The following is a 23658-nucleotide window of genomic DNA, read 5'->3' as shown; positions in this document are numbered from 1 at the left end:
GTGAGGCCATAAGAATAAGTACACCGTAAATAACGCAACATATGAAGACATGCGATCCAATGTGATATTCTAGGTGTTGTGAAATATTGACTGTGAATGTTGACTAAGTAAGCTAAGTCTGGCCTAGTATGAATTAACCAAAAAGTTTTCCTATAATAGACGTATAGTTTTCTATTTTATCATCATGCATATGTGTGTATGTACGGTACTTGAAGACTTTGAAGTGGGATATGACAGGCCGAGAGCCAAAGAATGCCTCACATGGGGTCTTCTGATGAGGAAGAGCCGCAGTTGGCATGAGGATGTATACTGTAGTGTTAGCAGACTCAACCCAAAGGTGCTTAGGGAGCTCTTTGCTTCAAAAAACATAGTGTGTCATTTCCATGACTGTCTGGTTTCGATGCTCTATGACTCCATTTTGAGGAGGAGATTTGGTGGAGGTGAGCTAACGAGAGATGCCATGTTGCTGTACAATTTTGGAAAACTCGTGGGGGAGATGAACTCACCATTGCTATCACTTCTCATGCAACCAAGACAATGACCCGTTTGGTTATGAACCAGTAATACCCAAGCAGAGAAATATGTGAAAGCATCAAACTTATGCATGAGGAAGTACACCCACATGTATCTGGAATGATCATCCACTATTAAAACGAAGTACAATGTGCTGTTCAAGGCAACAGTGGATGTGGGCCCACAAAGATCAATGTGAATCAATCTAAGAGGTGCCTTAGCTCTATGTGTAGACTGTTGAGAAAATGGGGTACAGTGTTGCTTCTCGAGCTGACATGCTCTACAAGCATTTCAACTAGCTTCAGGCAAGGAAATCCCTTAACCATCTCACGGCGAGACAATTCATAAAGAGAGTCATATAGCAATGATGCCCTAGGTAAAAATGCCAAAGACGCTCATTGTTTGTAGGCTCTTGAGATGTAGCTAATGCTTGGAAGCTATGGAACACGGAGCCCTCAATTATTGGCTTGGTAAGAAAATGGGTCATGTGGTATAGGCCATTAGGCTGTATCTCACTATGAGTAATCACTAAACTAGTCTGAGAGTCAAGGATCTCGATTGTGGTCACTGTAAAGAAAATAGCTCACCCCAATCGGCAAAGTTGATGAACAAATAACAAGTTTACCCCAAGTTGAGGGACATGGTATACATTGTTTAGTGAAGCCACATTCGGACCCTTGTCAATGGCAAAACTGATGCAACCTTGAGCTTGGATCTTGATCGAGGAGTTGTTTCCTATGCGGACTTGCTCAGTTGTAACGGCTCAGGTACAAAAGATGTCCTCTCTAGGAGTCATGTGATGTGTAGCTCCTCTGTCCACAATCCAAAGAGGTGCTAATGTGCTTGGTTGTAATGAGTGGGCCTCTGCAGTAACCTCATTAGGAGGCAACTCACAGATGTGGATGAGACTCACATTGAATGTCTCTACGGAGACGATATGGGCCTTTGCAGACCAAGCAGAAAAGCCCTTTAGAGTTAAGAATGTTGTCGACTGAGATGGTTCAGTGTGGGTCTGTGACTTGGTTTTTGGTGTCATGCGTCTTGCCTTTGATCGATACTCGTTGTCAAAATGGCCAACCTTTTGACAATGTTGACAATACCTATTCTTTTTAGGTACATTTTGCCACCTGGTTTGAGTTGAGATTGGGAGTTTTCTTGTGATTCCCTTGCTTGTTTTTGATTTTGATTGGAAGTTTGATTTGGTTTACCCTTTCCTTGTTGCCCCTTTTGAGAATCAGCAACAAGAGCCTCCTCTGAGGAATTATTCATATGAAACTGATCAAACAGCCATGCATAAGGCAGTAGCTAACATTCAAATTCATAGAATGTGGACAAATTGGGTAGAGAAACCTTTTGTTGCTTAAAATTGAAATATTTGCGTGGCAACTTGTTAAAAAACAATGTAACCTGATCGTCAAAGGACTTAGGAGTCCATGTAGTGGAGAATTTGACAAGGAGATGTTGATACCCAGCCAATTTGACTTTCAAGTCATCTTGGTTAGAGATTTTGAAGTTCTGAAGCTCATAGTCAAGATTTATTCGACGGGTTCTATCCCAAGCTGCATAACGGTGAGTCAAGTGTGCCCATCGCTCTGACTCTAAGTCAAAATGCTGATGCTGGAGAATGAAACTTAGGTAATAAGCCTTGGCCCTTGCATCAGCTTGACAATAGCAAAGGTATTCCTAGCTTTCCATGAGTGGATGACCTTATATGGAACAAGTATAGGATCGAGTTGGGATTCCAATTCTTACATAAGATCCCATAGGTTTTGTGAGTTAAGGACATGTCTCATCAAGTTTGACTACGTTCTAAAATCTGACCCATTAAAACGAGTAATGTCATTGAATGCATGCTTGGTGGAAGATGAGGTAGAAGCATGAGGTGTCGGGAATGTGGGGTAAGATGGATGTGGAAGATAAGATGGTAGTGGTGGTGGAGGTGGTGTCTGATAAGGAGAAGGAGGGGGAAGAGGTGGATAGGTAGAAATAAGCTGTGAGTGTCCAATGGGTGCCGATCGATGCGGAGGTCTTAGTACATGAATGTTTCCATAAGGTGTCGATAGAGGTGGAGGCATTGGGACACATAAGGCCTATCGGTTGGGACACAATATAATGACTAGAGAGTCCACTAGGTAATGCCATGGAGGCAAAATATGGCACCAACTGATCCACACTTGGGAGAGGCTAGGGGGGAATACCTAGGCTGCAATGATCTTGAAAGTGTGAGGAAAAGGTGGAACACCACTTGACTGAGAGATGAGGTCCTAATGGCTGTGCCTAAGTTTGAAGAATCCCGTGGTGTGGTGAATGAAAACACATATGATTCTACATGAGAGGTAACATGTGGTGCACTTAATGGAGGTTGAAAGGATGTGGGAGTGGAATAAGGTGATGGTATGGGAGGGAGATTAAATGGATTTGTGATAGGTGTAGATATGGAAAATAGTGTGGGTTCCTTTTGTCCATTAAATGCATTAAATTAAAATGATGATGATGAAGATGTACCTGTTTCATTTTGACCTTTTGAAAACAAAATTGTTTGATGGAAAAGAAGAGGGAGAAGTACTCACAGTTTCTTGTTTCAACTGCTTACCTAGTCTTGAGCTCATACAGAAATATCTGTCTTTCTCATTACTCAAACCAAAAATTGTTTTGCACACGTCCATCATGAAAATCATCCATACCAATAGGAGAAGGGAAATCATCATTAGCAGAATCTGAAATGGTAGACATACCTGGCACCAAAGAGTATATACGAAGGCAATGGAGTGTACTTTATGCCAGTTTCCACTTGCGGATGGCCGTTCCTAAGTGAAGATTCCGGCCTTTCTGCATGGTTAGTAGATTAGACCGAATCTAAAGGGTGAAATTCAAACTTACCTTCTATCTGTTGCTGGGCTTTATGCATCAAAATGAGATCTTGTAAGGTTTTGGAACTCCCATGGTAGTCCGATGTCTGTTCGGCCATGTTGGGAGCTCATGAAGGAATCTATGAGGCCCACTCCGACTAGTTTCTTGATGGATTTAGCTTAGATATGAGAAGTGGTGCGGAAGTAGTGTTCAAAGTCATCTACCCTTCTATTGTTTTTGCTTCTTGTGTAGAGCTTTCAGATCAAGGCCTAGGTTTCTCTTGGAGAACTCGGTTGTGATACCATGTGAAGAATTACCCTAACACAGAAACACAAATAATACTATATGACAAAGCACAAATTGATAGAAGAACACAATTAGGGTTAGGGTAACTTAGAGACAATGAACACAGAGAATGAATGAAATGATATGACGATTGAATATACAATGCTCATGCAGCAAATACACTATGTAGTGAATGAATATTGTACCTTGAACTCTTGTATCTCAAGGATTAGGGCATGGATAATGAGCTAGAGAGTATATCATACTTTGAATGAATCTCGAATCGTAGCAAGGCAGCCTTTGGATATCGAACACTAGCAAACGCAGCCAAGGAAGGTTGGATCTGATGCAAACGATAGTGCAGGAGAGAGAAAGACTAAAAACGCTGGTGAGGAGAGAGAAAGACTAAAAACGCAGGAAAAATCAGCACCAGCATTTAGTATGCTGAAATCAGCTTTGAATAGTGTGTGGAAGGCTAGAAACAAGCGCTAGGTTGTAGATAGCAATGGCTAGCTTGGACCATGATATCCTTTGCGTCCGGGGTGTGGGCAGCAAGCTGAAATATTTGAAATGTGCAAATATGAGATTAAGGTTGAATGGAGGGCAATATACCTATTTATAGAAAGTTTGGTCCCTCCTAAGTGGGTCTCTTTTGAACAAAAATTGATTTTTTTGTAGAAACATAATCTTCATTGATATCTTCCATATTTTTGGCACAAGCATTTGTAGAGATAAATTACATGTATGATTTTTGTTGTAGCAGTGATGTTCCATCATCAAAAGTGACTTGTTTAATAGGCCATCTTTCCAAAGTGACACATTGGAGGTTGTCATGTATGTATGTTCTTGTGGTTTGATCAAGGGCTTTATCTACCACCACACCAACATTCTCTTCTCCTAGCAATTCAAAGTTTATCACATCATATGGAAAAGCCAATAATATAACCCATGTCCCAACACACACACTATTGCCTTCTGTCCATAGCATCACTCTACATTCTCTCCAACTTTCACGAATGCTAAGCACATCAATATCCTCAGAAGGTAGGACATGGTTTGATTCGTAACAAGTGCAGTAAGAGAAAGCTGTCTTGGAGAGCCTTGAACAATGGAAGGGGAATGGGGCATAGATATCCCACGCTCCGGCAAACCTGTCACAAAAGTGGCTCTTGTAGAAGAATCCTCAACAAAGATGGCCGGATCGATGAAGACAATGTGAATTTCGAGGCGAGGAAGGTCATAAACTGAGAGAAGAGAGAAGCCCAAGGTAGAAACATGTAGGGCCTCAGAAACGGAGCTCGATGGATGGTTAGACAATAGAGGCAAGGGGCGAACACCATTGATAGGCACTGAAGAAATGTCACCAATAGTGACGATACCCTTTGATAGATAGAAATCGTGGAATAAATCACCTTGGAGAGTCATATGACTCAAGGCACCATTGTCAATGAGCCAAGGTTGCTGAGAAGACGAGACCACTGAAGAAGGCACCTCCACTTGAAAAATGTGTAGAAACATGGACTCGGTGGTAATAGCGGGTGACAAAGTAGAGGTAGACAAGGGTGCGATGTAGATCCACCCTTCGCTCCTAGATGAAGGTGAGGGTATACATTTCAACACTTCTCCTCCTCGAGGTGCGAGGTTTGACCACAATGACCACACGTGGGATATCCTTGATACTTCCCCACAAGATCTCTATTAGAGTCGAAATATGACTCCAACTCCTTCCTCTTCCCTTTCTTTTGCTTGGCATGTCTTGGACTTGTAGATAAAGTTGCACAAACACGGCCATTTGCATGGGCTCCATAAGAATCTATCTCACAGTGACGCACATTTTGCTTAAGAACTAATGGAACTAGCTCCTCCCAAGTGAGAGACTCCCGACTATGAGAAGTGAGAAGATTGCTGTAGAACACATCATATGTTGGTGACGGAAGATGTGAAAAAGTGTCACAACTAAGTTCTCTGAAGAAATGTTTGTACCAAGGAATGAAAGCTCCTCTTGAATCTCCTCTATCCTGTGGATGTGATCTCTCATCATAGGGAAATCTGCGACAGAGAGTTGTCGTAGCTTCAACTCAAGAGATAAGCGATACCCAAATGTTTGGATCTGGAAGAGAGATGCCAAATCATGCACGAGCACAGAATTTGTACAACTCAATAAGAGAAAAGAGTGGGCTCTGGTATTCAACTGATCCCATAAAGCTGCTGAATCCATGGTCACACCAGCATGAGGATCCACAGGAGGTCGAGGAATAGGGACAGAAACAAAGTCCCTAAGGTCATAGTTGTCGAGGAGACACTCCATGTGGCACGACCATAGAGGGTAGTTCGTCCCATCTAGCTTGTTGGATGCGGAGAGAGAGGGTAGGACTGGCACCTGTTTAGGAGATGCCATCAATGCCAAGCAGGGACCAAAAGCCCCAGAAGAATATAACGTGAAAGAGTAATAGGATGGTGGTTGGTCTGAATGATCTTGAGGGCCGAACCACACAATCCCCCAAAGCATACATGTCGGCCATATCTGCCCTTCAAGAAATACTTGCAAGAATACAAAGAAGATGCTGCAATTGGAATGTCCTCTATGGGGTCCGGCAACCTATAATTCAGAAAAGTCTGACAGAGATGGGGAGTATCCAATGTAGGAGGGACAACTTGATGCTGAGCCGAAGGGGCAGATTTGCAAAACACAAATATGGCTGCAGTAAATGCAGTCAAAGCAAGTAAAAAACCTGTCGCCTAGCGAAGAAAGAGGCCCCTTGGCAAAGAGAGAGTGCCCAGTAAGAATCGCAGCAGAAAAATTGAGGCTGTCTGACTGTCCAGCGTGCGGAGGTGTTGGCAGGTGGGAGAAGACAACCCTGTGACTGAAAACGCAGACTCTGATTGCCTATAAACAGGCTGCCAAGCATACAACAGGTTGCCCACAGCTGAGAAAGGGACTGACTGCCTGGAGAAGCCCCCCCAAGTGCTGCAGATAAGGCCGCCCAGACCTGTAATAGACTGCCCATAAGCCAGAAACGCAAAGCTGAGGCTGGTAACCTGCAGCAAATGCAGGTTAGAACCTGCAGGCAGAGCCGTACAGCAGTAATAAACTGCCGCCCAGGTTGCAACCTGCCTTCTAGCTGGAAAACGCAGGGTTACTGGTGCTGATGCCTGAAAAACAGGCTGGCTAGGCTGCTGGAATGCTGCCCAGGACAGAGAACAGCCAGCTGTCAAACACAAGAGTTGACAAGTGTTTGTCCACTTGAGAATGAGCCACCTGCACCTGAGATGAGTGTCAGACATTGGGGCTGCCTCAAACAGAGTGCTTCCTCTTCAAGATCTCCGGCTCCCACGTGTGGCTTTGATACCATGTGAGAGTGCGCAATGGAAAGATGAAAGTGAACACGGAGACAGGGAGACAAAGAGAATGCAGGAGAGAGAAGGAACAATGTGATTGCAATGGTTGAAGGTACAAGGTTGCGACAGTCATCCCCAACACGCAGCCCTACGTGTCAATGTGGGCGCTAGATGGTAGTAGGGGGATGAGAGAATGAGGAGGGCTGGTTGATCATGAATGATTAATGATGGACGAATGAAAGTGGGAGGGCAAGCTGCCTGCGTATAGGCAAAAAAGAGGGAAATCACTAAATGTGGTCAAACCACTGAAATAATGGCCAAAAGTGCACGAAAAGAAATGCACTAATGTGCCCTCCACCTAAAGTGTCTATAACACATAAGCTAACAGACAAAGACAATGCCAGAGCTCCTAATGTCCTCGTCTGACTTAGACCTAACAAGATTGATGGTTTTTGCTAAAGTATATTCTCCCAAGTTGCATGGTTGATTGAATATCACGAACTTCATTACGATGTGTTGGTAAGGAAAGCTACATTATTGTTAGAGTTTGTGCAGTTAGAACCATCTTGGTCTACCATGCTTGCTGGAATTCAGTGAGAGGAGATGCAATAGTGACATAATGTCAAATAAATATGTGGTAGAATGAAGTACAAATGTCGTTGGCCATTAGACAATCACTCATGGGTGGATCAGTCACTTTGAGGGTGAAAGACTTGGCTGCTCATTTCCACAAAGTTTATTGCCAATTGGAGAAATATTCTTGCAAATCTCAAATGGACTCTTCAATAAATGGAATTGGCAAATTCCTTGCAGCTGGAAAGTATTCACTGGAGCAAAGTCTTTGCAAAACTGCTTGTTATACTAGAGCCCAGCAGAGTATTTCATTGCAAGAAAAAGGCACTACTGTCATGTAAGGTGTGTGGCTGATGACCAAGGTTATGCTGCTAAAGAAGTTTGTCATCATGTCATTTCGATGGTGTGGTGTGGATTCAGAAGCATGCTGATACTTTGTGGGATATTGTCAAATCAGTGAATTCTGGAAGAAAAGCCTTTGATGGATATGGACAAACAAGCTTCCTTTCAAATCAAGAATGTTCTTATGGAGATGTCTGCTTGTGGGCACTTTTTTGGCCAAATGAGGCATGGTCAGTAAGATTTGTGTATGCTGTCAGGCCCTTGGGAAATAGGTACACATGTTCTTTGGGGCTGCCTTGCTGCTCAGAGCTTGCTAGAGTCAACTCTCAGCTTATTTGCAAGCTTGATTTACCTGCTCTACTGGAGTTCTGGAAAAACTTCTGTATATTTGTCATGTTTCCAATACCTTGAGATCCTACTTATACTTTCATGATCAGGTATGATACTGAGCATTGTAGGCTATATGGAAATCTTGTCAAGCATATTGTCTTTGAATATAATTCCATTGACATCCATACTTTTTAAAGGAGATGACTACAACAATATTTGTTTGACTATGGATCGCGGCAACAATATTTACTCATTTTCCCAATGCTTTTGGTATGTGTTATGTTCACACGGAACATAACACCTCTTGTATACAATGTTCCACGCGTTTTAAAAAAAGTGAATGGTCATGCTGGCAGCTGTAATACTGAAGGAATGGCTATATCCATTGAGGAGCAGTTCATGACAGCGAATATCCAGCATGACTCTGCCCTTAGAAATCTCAAAGAAGGTCTAGAAAGGATAAAACATGTTACATGAGAAATTGCAAGATGTACAACTGCCTCCTGGTCATGGGTGCTGCGAGTTGTGTTAACTTTTACTAAAGTTTATCGAAAATTGGGCTGATCTTGTTTGTTCAATGCTTCAAGATTTGAAGCAGCTAACATAAGCTGTTGCCATCTTTCAGAAACTTGGGCTTGGTGAGCATCTATTTCTTTTATATTATTCATGAGTACTTTCTACTTGTATCCAGAGACCTGTTGCTAGATTTGCATGATTATTATCAGTATGTGACTTTCAGTGGATAATCAAGATTCTCTTAAACCATTTCAAAAATTTGCAATAATGCAAAGGCAGGCCCATGGACCTTTTCTATTTGGTTACACAGACTACTGGATCACTTTACTTTTGGGCTGCGCACCTTGCTGGACCGAAGTGGGGACCATTTTCTTCGTGGTGCTGTGCATGGCTTGAAACAATTGGTCTCATTGCAGGAGTGGGAACCCAGGTAAGACAACTTATTCCCAAGCATTTATTAGCCTTGGTGGACTATTTAATTGGCATATTGACTTTTATATTCTAATGTGTGGATGATATGCATGATATTCTCATATTAATCTTGTCTGGCTTACACTGCATTGATTTGTACAAATTGCAAATTCAAAACCCTCTATTTTCTCAAGTCATCTGAGTAACACGACCATGCTGAAAGAATATGCAGTGTTTTTATTGTTGTGATACAAGCAAATTTCTTTGCTCAAAGATATAACTGTCTGTTGCATCATTAAGTATACAGTATCTAGCTTACACTGCATTGGTTGGTACAAATTGCAAATTTAAAACCCTCTGTTTCCTCAAGTCATCTGAGTAACAAGACCATGCTGAAAGAAAATGCAGTATGTTTATGTCATAATACAAGCAATTGCTTAAAGATATAACTGTTTGTTACATCATTAAGTGCACAGTATCATGTTGCTCAAGTCTTTTTGCTATCTGCTGTTGAAGGTCTTTTTATCAAGCTAAAAAGGGAATTGCTTTTAAGGCTTATGCAGGTTCACAAACTTTACAAAACATAATTCTTTTGAGCACTGGGACAAACAAGGATGGTGGTTATTTAGCACCTCGTGGTGTTTTCTTGGCAATGTACCTTGGCCTTACACTTATCTGGGCAATACTGAATACTTTTGCCCTAGAAGTGATAGCTTACATTGACATAATATCTGTTTGGTGGCAGGTTTGGTTTCAGACTTTTCCATTCCTATATCAGTTACTAATTAAAATCTTGACTGATATTATTTACATACTTGCCAGTTGTAGCAGAACAAGATTGTGTTGTTTAAAAGGATTTGGTTCAATGCATCTCAAGACTCAACAGCTCTGGTTATAGAGTCTTGTCTTACTGTTGAAATGATGGACTTCATTGGTGTCCCTAAAATTGCATTGCATGTTTTATGCACAGTTACATTTCAATGTTGAAGCGCAGCATTCTTTCAAGCTCGTGCATATACCTATTTTTGGTTGCAGGTTCAACACATTCAACGGACCATACTTTAGAATACTTGACTTCAATTGAAAAGAAATAGACATTTCTGCCATCTAGAAACCAAAATGAACATGCACATGTGGGTATGCGACATGCTGTTCTTGTGGAGGTCAAATGCATGGAATGGGCAGTCATTATGTTATAGATGAGACTTCAAGCAAGGGTAGCCAAGTGAACATGTGTAGATCAAAGTTATTAAAATATAGAAAAGGGCAACATGTCGCAAGTTTAATGCAAACACTAGAAGTCATTATGGCCTGAAAGAGCTCTGTGACATTCCAAGGATTTTAGAGTGTGGCAGTGATAATGAGTTGGAATTAAAGGGCCTATTGCTCTCTAACAAACAAAGAGCTCAAAGGTAAAATTGTCTTCTTCAAGTCCCAAAGCTGATGGCCTAGTAGTTAATACTTGGGATCACAAGTGTGAGGCTGTGATTTCAAGTCTCATCAGTAGCATCACTTGGTTGGACACAATGGTTTACACGGCCTATTCATGTAAGTCGGGGCTCTTGCTGTCGAAAACTCAGTTGGTCCTCCTCCTTGGTAGGGTCACTAAAGAGGAGGGTCTACTGCAAGCTCTGTGGTTCAGTTAGCTTGTGAGCTATCCTATTTGTGCACATGAAAAATGCAAGCATGGCTCTTGCCCATGCTTTTGACTAATATTTGGAGGGGAGACGTGCCATCGTGAGCGTTTGGGTGTTGTGATTTCCCTTCTTCACACTCTGGAGTCCGGCGAATAGCACCCACCCAACTCATGTGCCAAGTGGCTCTCCTCAGCCTGTTGTTGATTTGTCTTTGAGCATTCAACTTGTGCACAATGCACCTCATTCTCATGTAAGCCGGTTAAGTGTTCCTTTGTTAGGAATCCCACCAATGCATAATACACTAAACCCTCAATCGAGTATGTTCGGTGCATTGTTGCTGAGAACCCCACAACCTATGCCCGAGCACATCTTACCTCTACTCTCAAGCAGCCGTAAGGAATTTCAACCTGGCCTCAAGCTGCTCCCTATCCTTACTTTGCCAATAAAATCACCTAATTGAGAAATTCTTTTCTTCCATGCAAGAAGGGCCTTGGTTTCAACTTCTTTGTTGGTGAGATTAGCAAGTGCCAAAGTTGCAAAGGCAAGTCTTAAAAAGGATAAATCCTCCTCCTCGGATGATCCTAAAGCCCTCCCATTGGCAACAAATCCATATTGATGAAGAATGCTATAAAAAGCCAGGCAACAGAAGGAGAATCCAACTCATAATTTTGATCCAAATTGGACCTTGATCCCACCCCAAGTTACCAATGCAGCCTCTCAATGGCAGTTGAGAGGGGTTATACTCTTGCACATCCCACTTGTCACCACTAAATTGTAAAAATTACGTAGCGTATTGAAGAGAATCTAAGAAAAAATTAGAGAGTATACAACAAATGAGAGAAGGATTGAGATTTCTTCAATTGCAAACAAAGTGATACAATGATGGCTTTGTCCACTTGTGCGCTTCCATAGTGAACCTTAGATGGCGATCTGGATGGATTCTAGGTGAAGAGATTAAGGCTAGTTGGATGGACTTTTACTTGATGAATGGATGACTATGGTTGTGGGAGGGTCTCCTTTTTATAGTGTGCAAAGGGGGTTGGTTGCTTGTTTGACATACCATTTTATCAACCTTTGCTAGCTGGCTAGGAAATATTTTCTATTTGTTGAGAAACCCTTCACCCTTCATCCACAGTTTGCGTTGTTTGTGTTTTTGCGTTTTGTGTTTAGGGTTTGTAGCCCCAAAAAGGGGCGCCACCCTAGACTGACTGTGCCTATTTATAGGCCACTCTCATTCATTCCTTACGACTGATCCTTCAATCCGTCACTCCCACTCTCTCTTTATCAGTCTTTTGACACTCTCTCTTCCATCGTCTCTCTCTCTCTCTCTCTCTCTCTCTCTCTCTCTCTCTCTCTCTCTCTCCTCATACCACCATCTCCACTTGCTACTGGCGCTAGCCTTAATCTCTAGTTGGTTGCGTTTATGGTGGCAGTGTGCTCGTCTTCAACTGGCGTCCATTCTCCATGGTTGGAAACAACATCTTCTGTGCTCCTACACCTTGCGTTTGGAGTCCACACTCTCTTGGCGTCAGCATCCACCCTATTTGGTGTCATCCTTGACCCTTTTGGCGACTCCACCTTTTTGCGTTTGGCTGCTAGGGAGGTTCCTCACCATTTGGCATCTCTCTCCAACAGGTGTGACCTTCATCAGAGGCAGTTGCACCTTGCGTTTGGTTCGTGGCTGCTTCCCACCCTTTTGATGTCACTCTAGCAGTTGGTGTCACCTCATCAGGCTTGCGTTTGCAGATGGAGGCTTCATTGGCTATCTCCTTGCTCGTAGGTACCACTCTTTATCCCTGTGTTTGCAGATTCAGAGGCCTCTCACTCTTCAATGGGTGTCTCCTAGCTCCAGGTGACATCTCCTCATTCTGCGTTTGCAGACTCAGAGGCTTCTTCGGCAGTCTTCCTGCACTCCAAGGCTTCCTTTGTGCTATTGCACCCTTGTATCAGATTCACTTCATTAGCATGATTCATCTTTCATCATCTTCCGTGTTTCTTTTCTCTCTCAGTTTTTGCTATACGCACTGTGTCTTCCTTTGCAAACCCTATTGTCTCTTTGGTCACTTAGTCATTTTGACATGGTATCAGTGCCGGAGGTGCTGAGAGAGCCACAAAGATCCTCCTCATCAGAGAAGACAAAGACGCATGGTAGGTTTGGCATCAACTTTTGTTTTCTCTATCATTTTCGCTCCCTCCTACCCTCCCTTCTCTAGTTTGCCACATTGGTACCATGGCGCCTCCATTAACAGATTGTCCCTATTGGGTGCTACTAGTGTGGCACGAACGGTCCTCCCACCGAAGACCGTTGACATCAACCTTTGCTTCCCACCCTTCTGGAGTATATGTGTCTTCCACCAGGCGCTCCTTGTGCCACCTCTCCTTTTTGGGCCATAGAGATCATTCTACATCGGCTATCAGAGTATTTTGCTGAAGGAAATAAGCCGCACCCGATGTGCACTAAGTCCTTTCGAGCACACGGAGACTCTTATACCTTATGAGGTGATAAGCCCTCTTGGAGACCGCCCCACTGCGCGGAGGTTTCCCCCACTCACTTTCGGGTACAGTGGCTTCCACGGCCCACATCTCCTCCATAGTCCACTCTCCTGAGAGCCCGTAATTTTTCCCCACCCTTGGATCATCTTGAGCCTCCTTCTTCTCCACCCTCTTTCACTCAGGTTTGAGAGGTCACTTTTGGGTGCTTTTCGATTTCTTCTTCTTCTAAGCCCTAGATATCTTCTTCAGTACGATTGGCAGCACTTCCTTTGTCATTAGATGCTTCGCAATCCGTGAACCATGAGTGGTTGGATTTCCTTTCTCTCTCAGATTGGCATTCAAAGGGGGATTTTCTCACTTCACCCTCAGAGGGGTCTCCTACTATTACTCCTTCCGATTCAGAGAGGAATCCTATATGCCATGAAGTTCTTCACACACCACCACCTTTCGCGTTCGAGGAGTGGCTCTCCTTTGAGCAATCATTTCCTCTACCCATATCCAGGATCTGGAGGATCCACTTAGATCAGGACCCTTGGGTCTTTAGCAGTGATTTGGTGGCTAGGACTTCGTATTCCTTCCAACATGGAGTCACGAAGCTAGTGGCTTCTCTCCCGAGGTTGAGTTTCAGGATCTACAGCTCATCCAATCTCCTGACTATCTTCAACGGTCTCCTTTCAAGTGGTATTCTCAGATTACAGAGTGGATCTTCTTCGTCCCTTGGTCAACATGGAGTCAACTCTCGAGGTCGAGTATAGGCATATCCTTATGGTTCTCGATACCACCCAAGTCCCCGACATTCCTCCTATGCATCATCTGTGTATTAGGGTGCTTAGGCAAGTGAACAAGTTTCCCCACAAGGGACACTGTCCAAGTGGCACCTCTTGCATGAGCATTCTTCAGTATGTAGCATTGCATCTCCACCTTACTCTCTCTTGTTCTCCTTTTTGGGCGTGAGAGGGGGTGTTGAGAATCCCTTCACCCTTCACCCATAGTTTGCGTTTTTTGCATTTTTGCGCTTTGTGTTTAGGGTTTGCAGCCCCAAAAAGGGGTGCCACCCTAGACTAATTGTGCCTATTTATAGGTCACTCTCTCATTCATTCCTTACTGTTGATTCTTTAGTTAGTCACTCCCACTCTCTCTTCGTCAGTCTTTTGACGCTCTCTCTCTTCCATCATCTCTCTCTTCTCTCCTACCACCATCTACACCTGTTGCTAGCGCCAGTTTTCATCTTCAGCTGGCTGCATTTATGGTGGCAGTGTGCTCCTCTACAAATGGCGTCCATCCTCCATTGTTGGCAACAACATCTTTTGTGCTCCTATACCTTGCGTTTGGAGTCCATACTCTCTTGGCATCAACATCCACCCTATCTTGCGTCATCCTCCACCCTTTCGGCCGCTCTACCTTTTGTGCGTTTGGTTGCCAAGGAGGTTCCTCACCATCTGGCATCTCTCTCTAGTAGGCGTCACCTTCATCAGAGGCAGTTGCACCTTGCGTTTGGTTCTTGGTTGCTTCCCACCCTTCTGACGTCACTCCAGCAGTTGGCGTCACCTCATCAGGCTTGTGTTTGCAGACGGAGGCTTCATCGGTTGTCTCCTTGCTCGTAGGTATCACTCTTCATCCCTATGTTTGTAGATTTAGAGGCTGCTCACCCTTCAATGGTAGTCTCCCTGCTCCAGGGGACACCTCCTCATCCTATGTTTGTAGACTCGGAGGCTTCTCAGGAGTCTTCTTGCACTCCAAGGCTTCCTTTGTGCTATGGCACCCTTGTATCACATTCACTTTATTAGCATGATTCATCTTTCATCATCTTCTGTGTTTCTTCTCTCTCTCTTAGTGTTTGCCGTAAACACAATGTGTTTTCCCTCGCAAACCCTACTGTTTCTCTGGTCACTTAGTCATTTTGACACTATTATTGTCAAGTCTACAGCCCTTGGGATCCAAAATAGGGGCCCTTCATCATTTTCACCTCCCCAACTCATTGCAACGTGCTTGGAGTTGCCACTAGCTTAACTACTCTATCTAACCCATATGCTAGACCCACATAGGTCACCTTTTTACCATCTTGTCACATAGATCTCATTTGACATACAAGTTAGGACCCAACCGAGGTCCAGGCTCACACATTGCTTCTCCTCATAATGGGACCTTACAACATTGAGTATGATGGACCATTGGTGGTAGCTTATGAGGGTGGGTCATTGAGCATATCTAACACATCCACCCATGAGTGAACTATAGTCTACCTTTGAAGATGAACTCAGAGCAAATCCTTTGTAAGTGCCTTATTTTATTTAGATGTCTGCTTCATTCTCCTCTGTTAGAGAACAGATGAACTATAATATCCCATCCTTGGTTAGATCACACATGGTGGTATGGAATCTCTGAATACTATATTTTTGGCAATGGTGATGCAACTCTTGTTGTCATATCTTGCTTCACATGCAAAAAAACACTTGAGAAAATAACTGTGTGTTTTGCAGAAACTATGAGCAAGCATTGCATTTTGACACTGCTGCTAAGGATGCCATATCACAAGCCTTCTTTACTTGCCACACGATTTGGTGTGACCTTTAGTGTTCCTACCATGGCTTCAAATCAAGGCCCATCATACAAGCATTGTTCAGGCCTTGAAGTCACCCCACGTGGGTTGCCCTGCCAACTAATGGTCAAGCTTGAAGCCACATAGTCTATGATGTCCTAAGAACACTCTGCTTAGCATTTATCTTGGGGAGATTTGCCTACTCATCATGATTCTGGTTACCTTCCTTCGTCACAATGTGAGCAACATCTCTTTTTTTGTTTCTACGTGGTGATTCTGCAAGCCATGTGAGACTAAAACGAGACCGAACATGGAAATTCAAATGGTGGTAAATGTTCAAGATAATCAGTCCTTCATGCATTTTTGGGTATGCATACAACATCTTTCCTTAAAAGCCTTTAAGCTTCTGTATCACTCTTTGTGCACCAAAGGCATTCGTAAGCCTGAAACATGAAAATATCAATATCTTTGTTCCACATGCACCCAGAGGTAAATGAAACAGCACAGTCAGCATGATAATTGGTGGCTTTCTTTTAAACTGAACATGGAGGGTTTAAGTTCAAGGCATCCAAAAATCTATATTGTGATTGAGCTTATTTATAAAACATTGCCTCTGCTGTTTAAGAGAGGTTATCCAGCAAATAGGATATCCAAGTTGCCTAACTAGCAGATCTGCTGAAATGTCTCGTCTGGCCATAAAACAGAGTACTAATCACAATTTGAGATGCAAGCATTTAGAACTAACAAAATTGATTCTTTAAGCAGCCTGATTAAGCAGCAATCAGGCTATATAAATGCAGAACTTCCATAATGGCAACCATGTACATTTTAAAAGTATCTATGGGGAAAAATAAGGATCAGCATAAGCATGAGTAACCAAAGATTTGCTAAGCAGTAACTGTCTGCCATGCAAACGATCTTGTTCCACTACTTTATTATGTCATTGGCAGTATCATCTAGCATGCCACTAAGGTGGTATCCTCGCATATTATGTCCCAAGAAACCGAGGAACACAGAGCTCATTATTAATAACACATTTGCTGAACCTCCATCATACAACTAAAATATGATGGTTTCTATTTTCGGTCCAAAACCCTTCTTATCTTTAATTTGTGCAATACTTAGCATTGTGCAGTATCAAAGGCTTTTTCAATATTGATTTGCATGACGACTACATACTCAGTCTGTACATTGAGCATATTCAGTCACAATACAAGCATTGGGAATGTTACCCATATTTTGATGCAGAACTGCACAAGCATATTGGATAAGATGAATATCATAAACCGATAAGCAATTTGCTAGCATTTTAGCCACAAATTTGTAAACAATGTGCATCATGGATATTGTGCCCTAATCTACAAGTCCATCACACAACTGCTATTGGGATTAATGTGACCAACCCTTACTTCCTTCTATTAAGAACAACTCGTGCATACCCACCATGATGGATCATACAGAGAATTTGGTCTTTCAACAGTTACCCCCAAAAAAATAAAAATCAATTGTAATTCTGTCTGAACCTGGAGAATTCAGTGTATCCAATGTATGGAATGCAATTTCAAGTTCAACAAGTGGAACCATACTCCATACTTTCAGCTTGATGTAAGGAAACTATGGGAATAGTATTGAAGCAAGAGTTATCGTGCATTAGTCACCAACTGAGATGTGATGGGGCAGCAAACCTATTATCAGTGCGATATTTCCATGATTCAGATTCAAGCTCACTTATTCTCAGCTCAGGTTTGTGTATATGAAAAAAATCAGCAACAATGTGAAAATCTTTGCTCGAGTTCTATGCTTTCAAATCGGATTGTTTGCCAGAAGTGACTGGATTTAAGTTTTCTGTTCAAACGATCCTGCAAGCCCAAAATGTTCCATGACCATTAGTTGTGTTTATATCTACCAAAGAGCCGAAAGAGTCATCTATGTTTTGAGTCTCTCATGCCTTGAAAATATGAACTTCAAAATCATCAACCAGAGGGCATTGTTAACCCCCACTAAGTACAGAAAAGCCTGCCTCACAGCATTCTCATTATTGCTTTCTGAGTTGGTGCAATGTTGATTCTCCATACATGGGGCACAATTGCTTTACCTTTCGTATTTGAACCAAAGTAGCAATATGGGAGCATTAGATCAATTGGGTCGCTTTCACACCATAATTAGCAACAACAGCAAATCTGAGGCAATTTCCACAGCTAATGATCTTTCGATGAGCACATTACTCAAGGATTTGCCACCACAAACACAATGCTTGATTGAATCAAATTTTTGTCTAGACTTAAACGCACTCTCACAAAATTATGTAGCAGGAGTAACAGAAATCTGTGAAGTAGACATGCCAGTAGCATGTTAAGAGATTTTGACGAAGTGCATGTGAGCAGCCATTAGATTCACCATCCCACCAATGGAAACACATTGTAAAGGGGTTTGGCTTGCAGCATGGCTCACTATCCCACAAGGGAATCCACTCATAGAGAGTTCATAATTGTCTGTTTATTGCCTCACGTGGCCACCTCATCTGCCATTGCACTGCCACAGGCATTGCCATTGCCATTTACTTGCCAATATAGCTCACTGCTGTGTCACTAGCCTATGGACATGGTTGTCGGGAAACAAACTTTGTGCTCTAACTGGCTGCCTTACAGCAATAAACCTTCCATTTCAGATATCGGTTCACTTCTTCTGACATGTCAATTATCATCTGCATGCTGGAACACTATGCACAGAGGAAAACTTGTTTTGCTTGATGGTGCTCAACTGGTATAATAGACTCTTTTAACATCCTTAAGAAGATTAGGTTTGAAAGATTTTCAATAGTATATGAGATGCCACCAAAGTGTTTCCATCTGTATTTTATGATTCTATGAAAATGTTTCCACGAGTCCCTAGTCTCATATAAACCTTGGAATGATAAAAGGGGTTTGTTTTTCTTTCTTTAGGTGATTGGAGGAGCAGTTATTGTAATCTTGCTCCCCTTGGTTGCACCATCAACTCAGCCAGCATCATATGTTTTTTCAAAATTTCATATGTCTACAGAATTAACAGGAATACACAGTAAACCATATGCACTGGTTCTTTCTTTCCTTGTCAGCCAGTACTCGCTTTATGGGTATGATGCTGCTGCACATTTAACAGAGGAAACAAAGGGAGCTGATAAAAATGGTCCTATTGCAATTCTTACTAGCATTGGTATTATTTCAGTCTTTGGATGGGCATACATTTTGGCTGTCACATTCAGCATTCAGGTAGTCGCAAAATGCCGCCCATGAGGATGCTCATTAATGTCAGCAAATGGAAGTTGATTTGAGTGGATTGCAACTTCTTCTTTATCTTCTAACTTTTTAAACATGTCTTGTGGCGTGTCAGGATCCCTCTTATTTGTATGATCCAACCAATGAGACTGCTGGCAACTTTGTTATAGCTCAGATCCTGTATGATGCCTTCCATGGACGTTTTGGTAGTCCTACTGGTGCAATTATTCTTTTATTTGTCATATGGGGGTCATTTTTCTTTGGTGGGCTTTCCATATTGACAAGTGCAGCACGAGTTGTAAGTTTTTTGGATGATAGGATATATATTATGTCGATCGTCAGTTAGTTCAATTTGATGGGATTAAGCGGCATGTTTACTAAAATGGTTTTATTTTTACTTTTTAAGGTGTATGCTTTGTCTAGAGATGGAGGAATTCCAGGCTCAAGATTGTGGCGAAAAATACATCCGAGGCGCAAAATACCTACAAATGCAGTGTGGCTTTGTGCTTTTATTTGTGGGCTTTTGGGTCTACCGATCCTAGGAGTGAATGTTGTGTTCACAGCCATCACCTCCATATGTACCATTGGATGGGTTGGTGGCTATGCTGTTCCTATATTTGCACGAATGATCATGTTGGAGAGAGATTTTAGACCTGGTCCTTTCTACCTTGGCATTTACAGCCGTAGTGTATGCTTGGTGGCATTCCTCTGGATCTGCTACACTTGTGCTGTCTTCCTACTTCCCACGCAGTACCCGATCCAAATGAAAACCTTCAACTACGCACCAATTGCTTTAGCAGTGGTGCTTACACTCGTTATGCTATGGTGGGTTGTTGATGCTAGGAAATGGTTCAAGGGCCCTGTCAAAAACGTCGACCCTCCTAAATTGTAAGCCTTGTATATCTATGACTACCCAATTTGAGGGTGTCCCATTATTATGATCTGCTTCTTCTCAATGGCCGACTACCAATACTCTCTCCGGTGCATTTACAGCATCGACCATTGTGACAATTGTTGACACGTTAATTATCTTCACGTGTGGTGTTTACACTTGTTATTCTATGGTGGGCTGTTGATGCTAGGAAATGGTTCAATGGGCCTGTCAAAAGCGTTGACCCTCCTAAATTGTAAGTATTGTATATTTATGATTACCCAATTTGAGGGCGTCACATTATTACTTCTTCCCAATGGTCTTCTCCCAAAACTCTCTCAGGTGCATGTACAGCATCGACCAATGTGACAATTGTTGCCTCACTGCTGCTTATGATATGGTGTTATTTGTACGATACTCTTCTCAGTTTCTGTTGGCCCTCCAATTGGAGAGTTGGGTGTGTGACGGAGAGGGTCTCAAGCTGTCAGGCTTGTTGCTCTATGCGTCCACTTACCGTGTCCTCGGCCCGGCTTTTGAAAGCAACTTCGTTACCATCATCAGCTGTTTGCTACTACGTGGAAGGCAGCCGGAGAGCTTACACCTAGTCATCACCAAAAAGCCTTAAGATCTGGTTATCTTCTTTGTAATGTGTTTTTACCTGGTGTTGTCAGAGGAAACTTCTCGTGAACTAGGCGGCTAGATCTTTTGAGGTATTTGAGGTAGACAAGATGAGGTCATATCAGGGTTGTGTCACATCCGAAGTCTTGTGCAAAGTTTCAAAGTAAAGGTAGCCATATTTTTATTAATTCCGGCTTCACACCGGGCCAGAAGTCCTACTTGTCCTCAAAATAGTCCAGGCTATTACTTACATATTGGGCACGACCAAAAGAAATAACAAGTCATGTTTGGCCCATCGGTTAGGGCCTCAAACTTTCAACCATTTGGTTAAAGGTTTAAGACATGTCAGCTGTTGTGCACCTTTTTAAATAATGGTGATTGTCTCCTAGTGGCTTGGGCGTGCATTTCACTCTTGGGTGGCGGAATATCCCGTCTAAAACTGTCTGTCACGTGAATATTAGAAGTCCAATCCCTTGTCAACATGGCTGAACGCCCTTTCCTCTTGCACGTCAAATTGGTCGTCTAGGATTGTGTGTAACCGGCTTAAGTGAAGAGGCAAAAGAACATGTCACACTATGTTCGCTTTACTTGTAAGATTGCCACAAAAAGTCTAAGCAAGGTGATCGCTAGATGTCGTAAGTAGTAGTTACATGGGCGGTTTTTATGCATTCTTGAGCCCACATTGCTCCATACCAAGAGGCTAAGCTAGGTGTGATTGCCAATATCTCAACACCCCTTCTCAATCACAAACCAAAAATGTACAAAGTGTGTAGATGCTTTAGTAAGCAACCACCTTTAAAGTGTGGGTACACCACAAACATGGTAAACACCAAATGTTGTCACAGAAAAGGCTAAGTGTGGATACCAAAGACGTGGTGGACATCTAGAGGTTGTAACAGGGGCCTCATAAAGTGTACAGAGGTTGTAGTACAAGGTTACATGAGGAGTTTACAAGCTTATGTCACAAGTATCAAGGCTAGGAAATACAAGGCTAAAAAAGTCTCTTAGAATAGAAAGATTGATAAGGCTTGTCCTTCTCTTGGTGGTATTCTTTTTTTTCTTCTTCTTCTTCTTCTTTTGCTCCATGGTCCTCTTTTTCTTTAACAACAACTAGATAGGTCTTTTGGAACTTCTTCATGGCATGAAAGAATTTCTCAGTGTGCTCGATTCTTTTGCAGAAGTCACATATCAATTGATCTTTCTTGCCTTTGTGCATGGTACTTATATATAACATTTATTCATCTTTAGAGGTGCTTGGTTTTTCTTTGGATTTTACCTTCTTTTCTTCTTCTAGTAGGGAGGCCTTAATGTCAACTAGTTTAGGACTAGGCATGTTGATCAATATAGTTAATATATTATTATAGTTAGCAGATAGGCTTTTCAACAACACACCAATACAAATATCTTTATACATCTTGAGATAAATTCTTGCAAGCTATATTAAGAGACTTTTTATGTAGTTTAAGTGAGTTGCAAGAGATGTGTTTGATTTTATATCTAGTCTAAAAAATTCAATCAGTAATCTATACTTAGATGATTTTGATTGTGTACCAAACAAAGTATCTAATCTCTTCCATGTATCATTAGATGTTTCACAGGTACTACATGGTGGATGTAATTGTTATTCAATTCCAGCTTAATGATGGCCTGTGCTTTATCATCATTCTTTTGCCAAGTAAATATAAGGTCTGCATCTTGAGGCTTTTTCTCCTTGCCATTGGTATTGGCCCAAATATCCTTCTTCATCAAGATGAGCTTGATGCGGGTGTGGAACCTGATCTCTATGAATCGAACAGTTAGAGAGTCTTTGTCTATGCTAGAGTAATAAATCATCACCAAAACTCTTAGATTTGAGTATCAGATCTAAAGCATGGTTATGGAGGTTGAAAGAGGAAGAGTGAGCTCATGAGATAACAGACATGAAGATCAAATGTCACACAAGTGAATTAGGTTTCAAGATGGAAGCTTGGACTCATAAACACAATCTTGTGTATTGACAATGACACAAACACTTTGCTGGAAGTACAAAAGTACTATGACATTGTATTCGAAAAGAGAGCAAGTACAAGATTTTATAGGAATAGACTAGGCTGCACTTTTCACCAATGTGCATATGGGATTCTTTATCTTAAGTCCACATTGCTTCATACAAAGAGGTAAGCCAGGTGTGATTGCCAATATCTCAAAATTGATGATGCCCAACTACATTTTGGTTCATGCAACATATTCACTCTTCATAATATACATCATGTATTGGCTCTCACGAAGAGCCTTATCTCTGTTGGCACCTTGAATGATGCAGGTTATGTTGTTTCTTTTGGTGATTCCTCATAGAAGATTGTATGTGGAAATCTTGTTATTGCACATGGTCCAAGTCTAGTGCCCTCTATCCTTTGCTTGTATCTGGGTCAATTCACCATGTTTTGAATGTGGCTCCAATTCCATATGTATCTCTTTGGTATCATCACCTTGGACATATGTCTTTGAAAGGAATCAAAATGCTTAGCAATTTGCAGTATCTTTCACCCCTAGAATATAAATGTTTTGAGTCTTGTGATCGTTGTTTATATAGTCAGCAGACACATAGTACACATAAGAAGTCTGGCATTAAGTGTATGGGTGAGCCTTTGGCTCTTGTCAATTCGGATGTATGTGGTTTCATGCCTTGCCAGTCACTGAATCGTGCGAAGTACTTTGTCACATTCATTGATGATTACTCACATAAGGTCTAGGATTATCCTATTAAGCATGAATCGGATATTTTGTCTACCTTTTAGAATTGGCTTGCTCTTGTTGAGAACTAGTCTGGATATAAGTTGTAATACTTCAAGTCAGGTAATGGGGGTGAGTATGTCTCAAAAGCTTTTGAGTAGTTTTGCGATCATCGATGTATTAAGCGTTAGTTGATTGCCCTCTACATCTCTCCCCAGAATGGTATTGTCGAACACATGAATTGGACAATTCAGGAGAGAGTCCATAGTATGCTTAGCCAGACATGCTTACCCCAACACTTTTGGGCTGAGGCAGTTACTATTGTTGTACACTTGATTAACATGTCTCCTTGCATTGCTATTGATTGCTCGGTTC

At 42.1% G+C, this 23658-nt stretch overlaps 1 protein-coding gene across 2 annotated transcripts in view; it reads left to right on the top strand.

The window, feature by feature from the left end:
- LOC148034149 (amino-acid permease BAT1-like) overlaps positions 1-22934 on the top strand; it is a 38130-nt gene extending 15196 nt beyond the window's left edge. The window contains exons 3-8 of one of the 2 annotated variants that reach the window (XR_015691440.1): positions 9059-9178; positions 9713-9904; positions 18771-19076; positions 19198-19380; positions 19489-20209; positions 20296-22934. Coding sequence is in view for 1 of the 2 variants with exons in the window: in XM_087682186.1 (XP_087538312.1) it covers positions 9059-9178; positions 9713-9904; positions 18771-19076; positions 19198-19380; positions 19489-19974 (1287 nt within the window). In the remaining variant the exon portion in view is untranslated. Of the gene's footprint in view, positions 1-9058; positions 9179-9712; positions 9905-18770; positions 19077-19197; positions 19381-19488 lie in introns of both variants that reach the window. The other variant, XM_087682186.1, reaches the window with a different exon arrangement.
- The last annotated feature ends 724 nt before the right edge of the window (positions 22935-23658 follow it).

Source organism: Lygodium microphyllum, chromosome 7 (genome assembly GCF_053477565.2).
Source record: "Lygodium microphyllum isolate KBCC chromosome 7, Lygodium_microphyllum_v1.1.10, whole genome shotgun sequence".
NCBI classification, from domain to species: Eukaryota; Viridiplantae; Streptophyta; class Polypodiopsida; order Schizaeales; family Lygodiaceae; genus Lygodium; species Lygodium microphyllum.
This window is presented reverse-complemented; position numbering and strand designations above follow the sequence as displayed.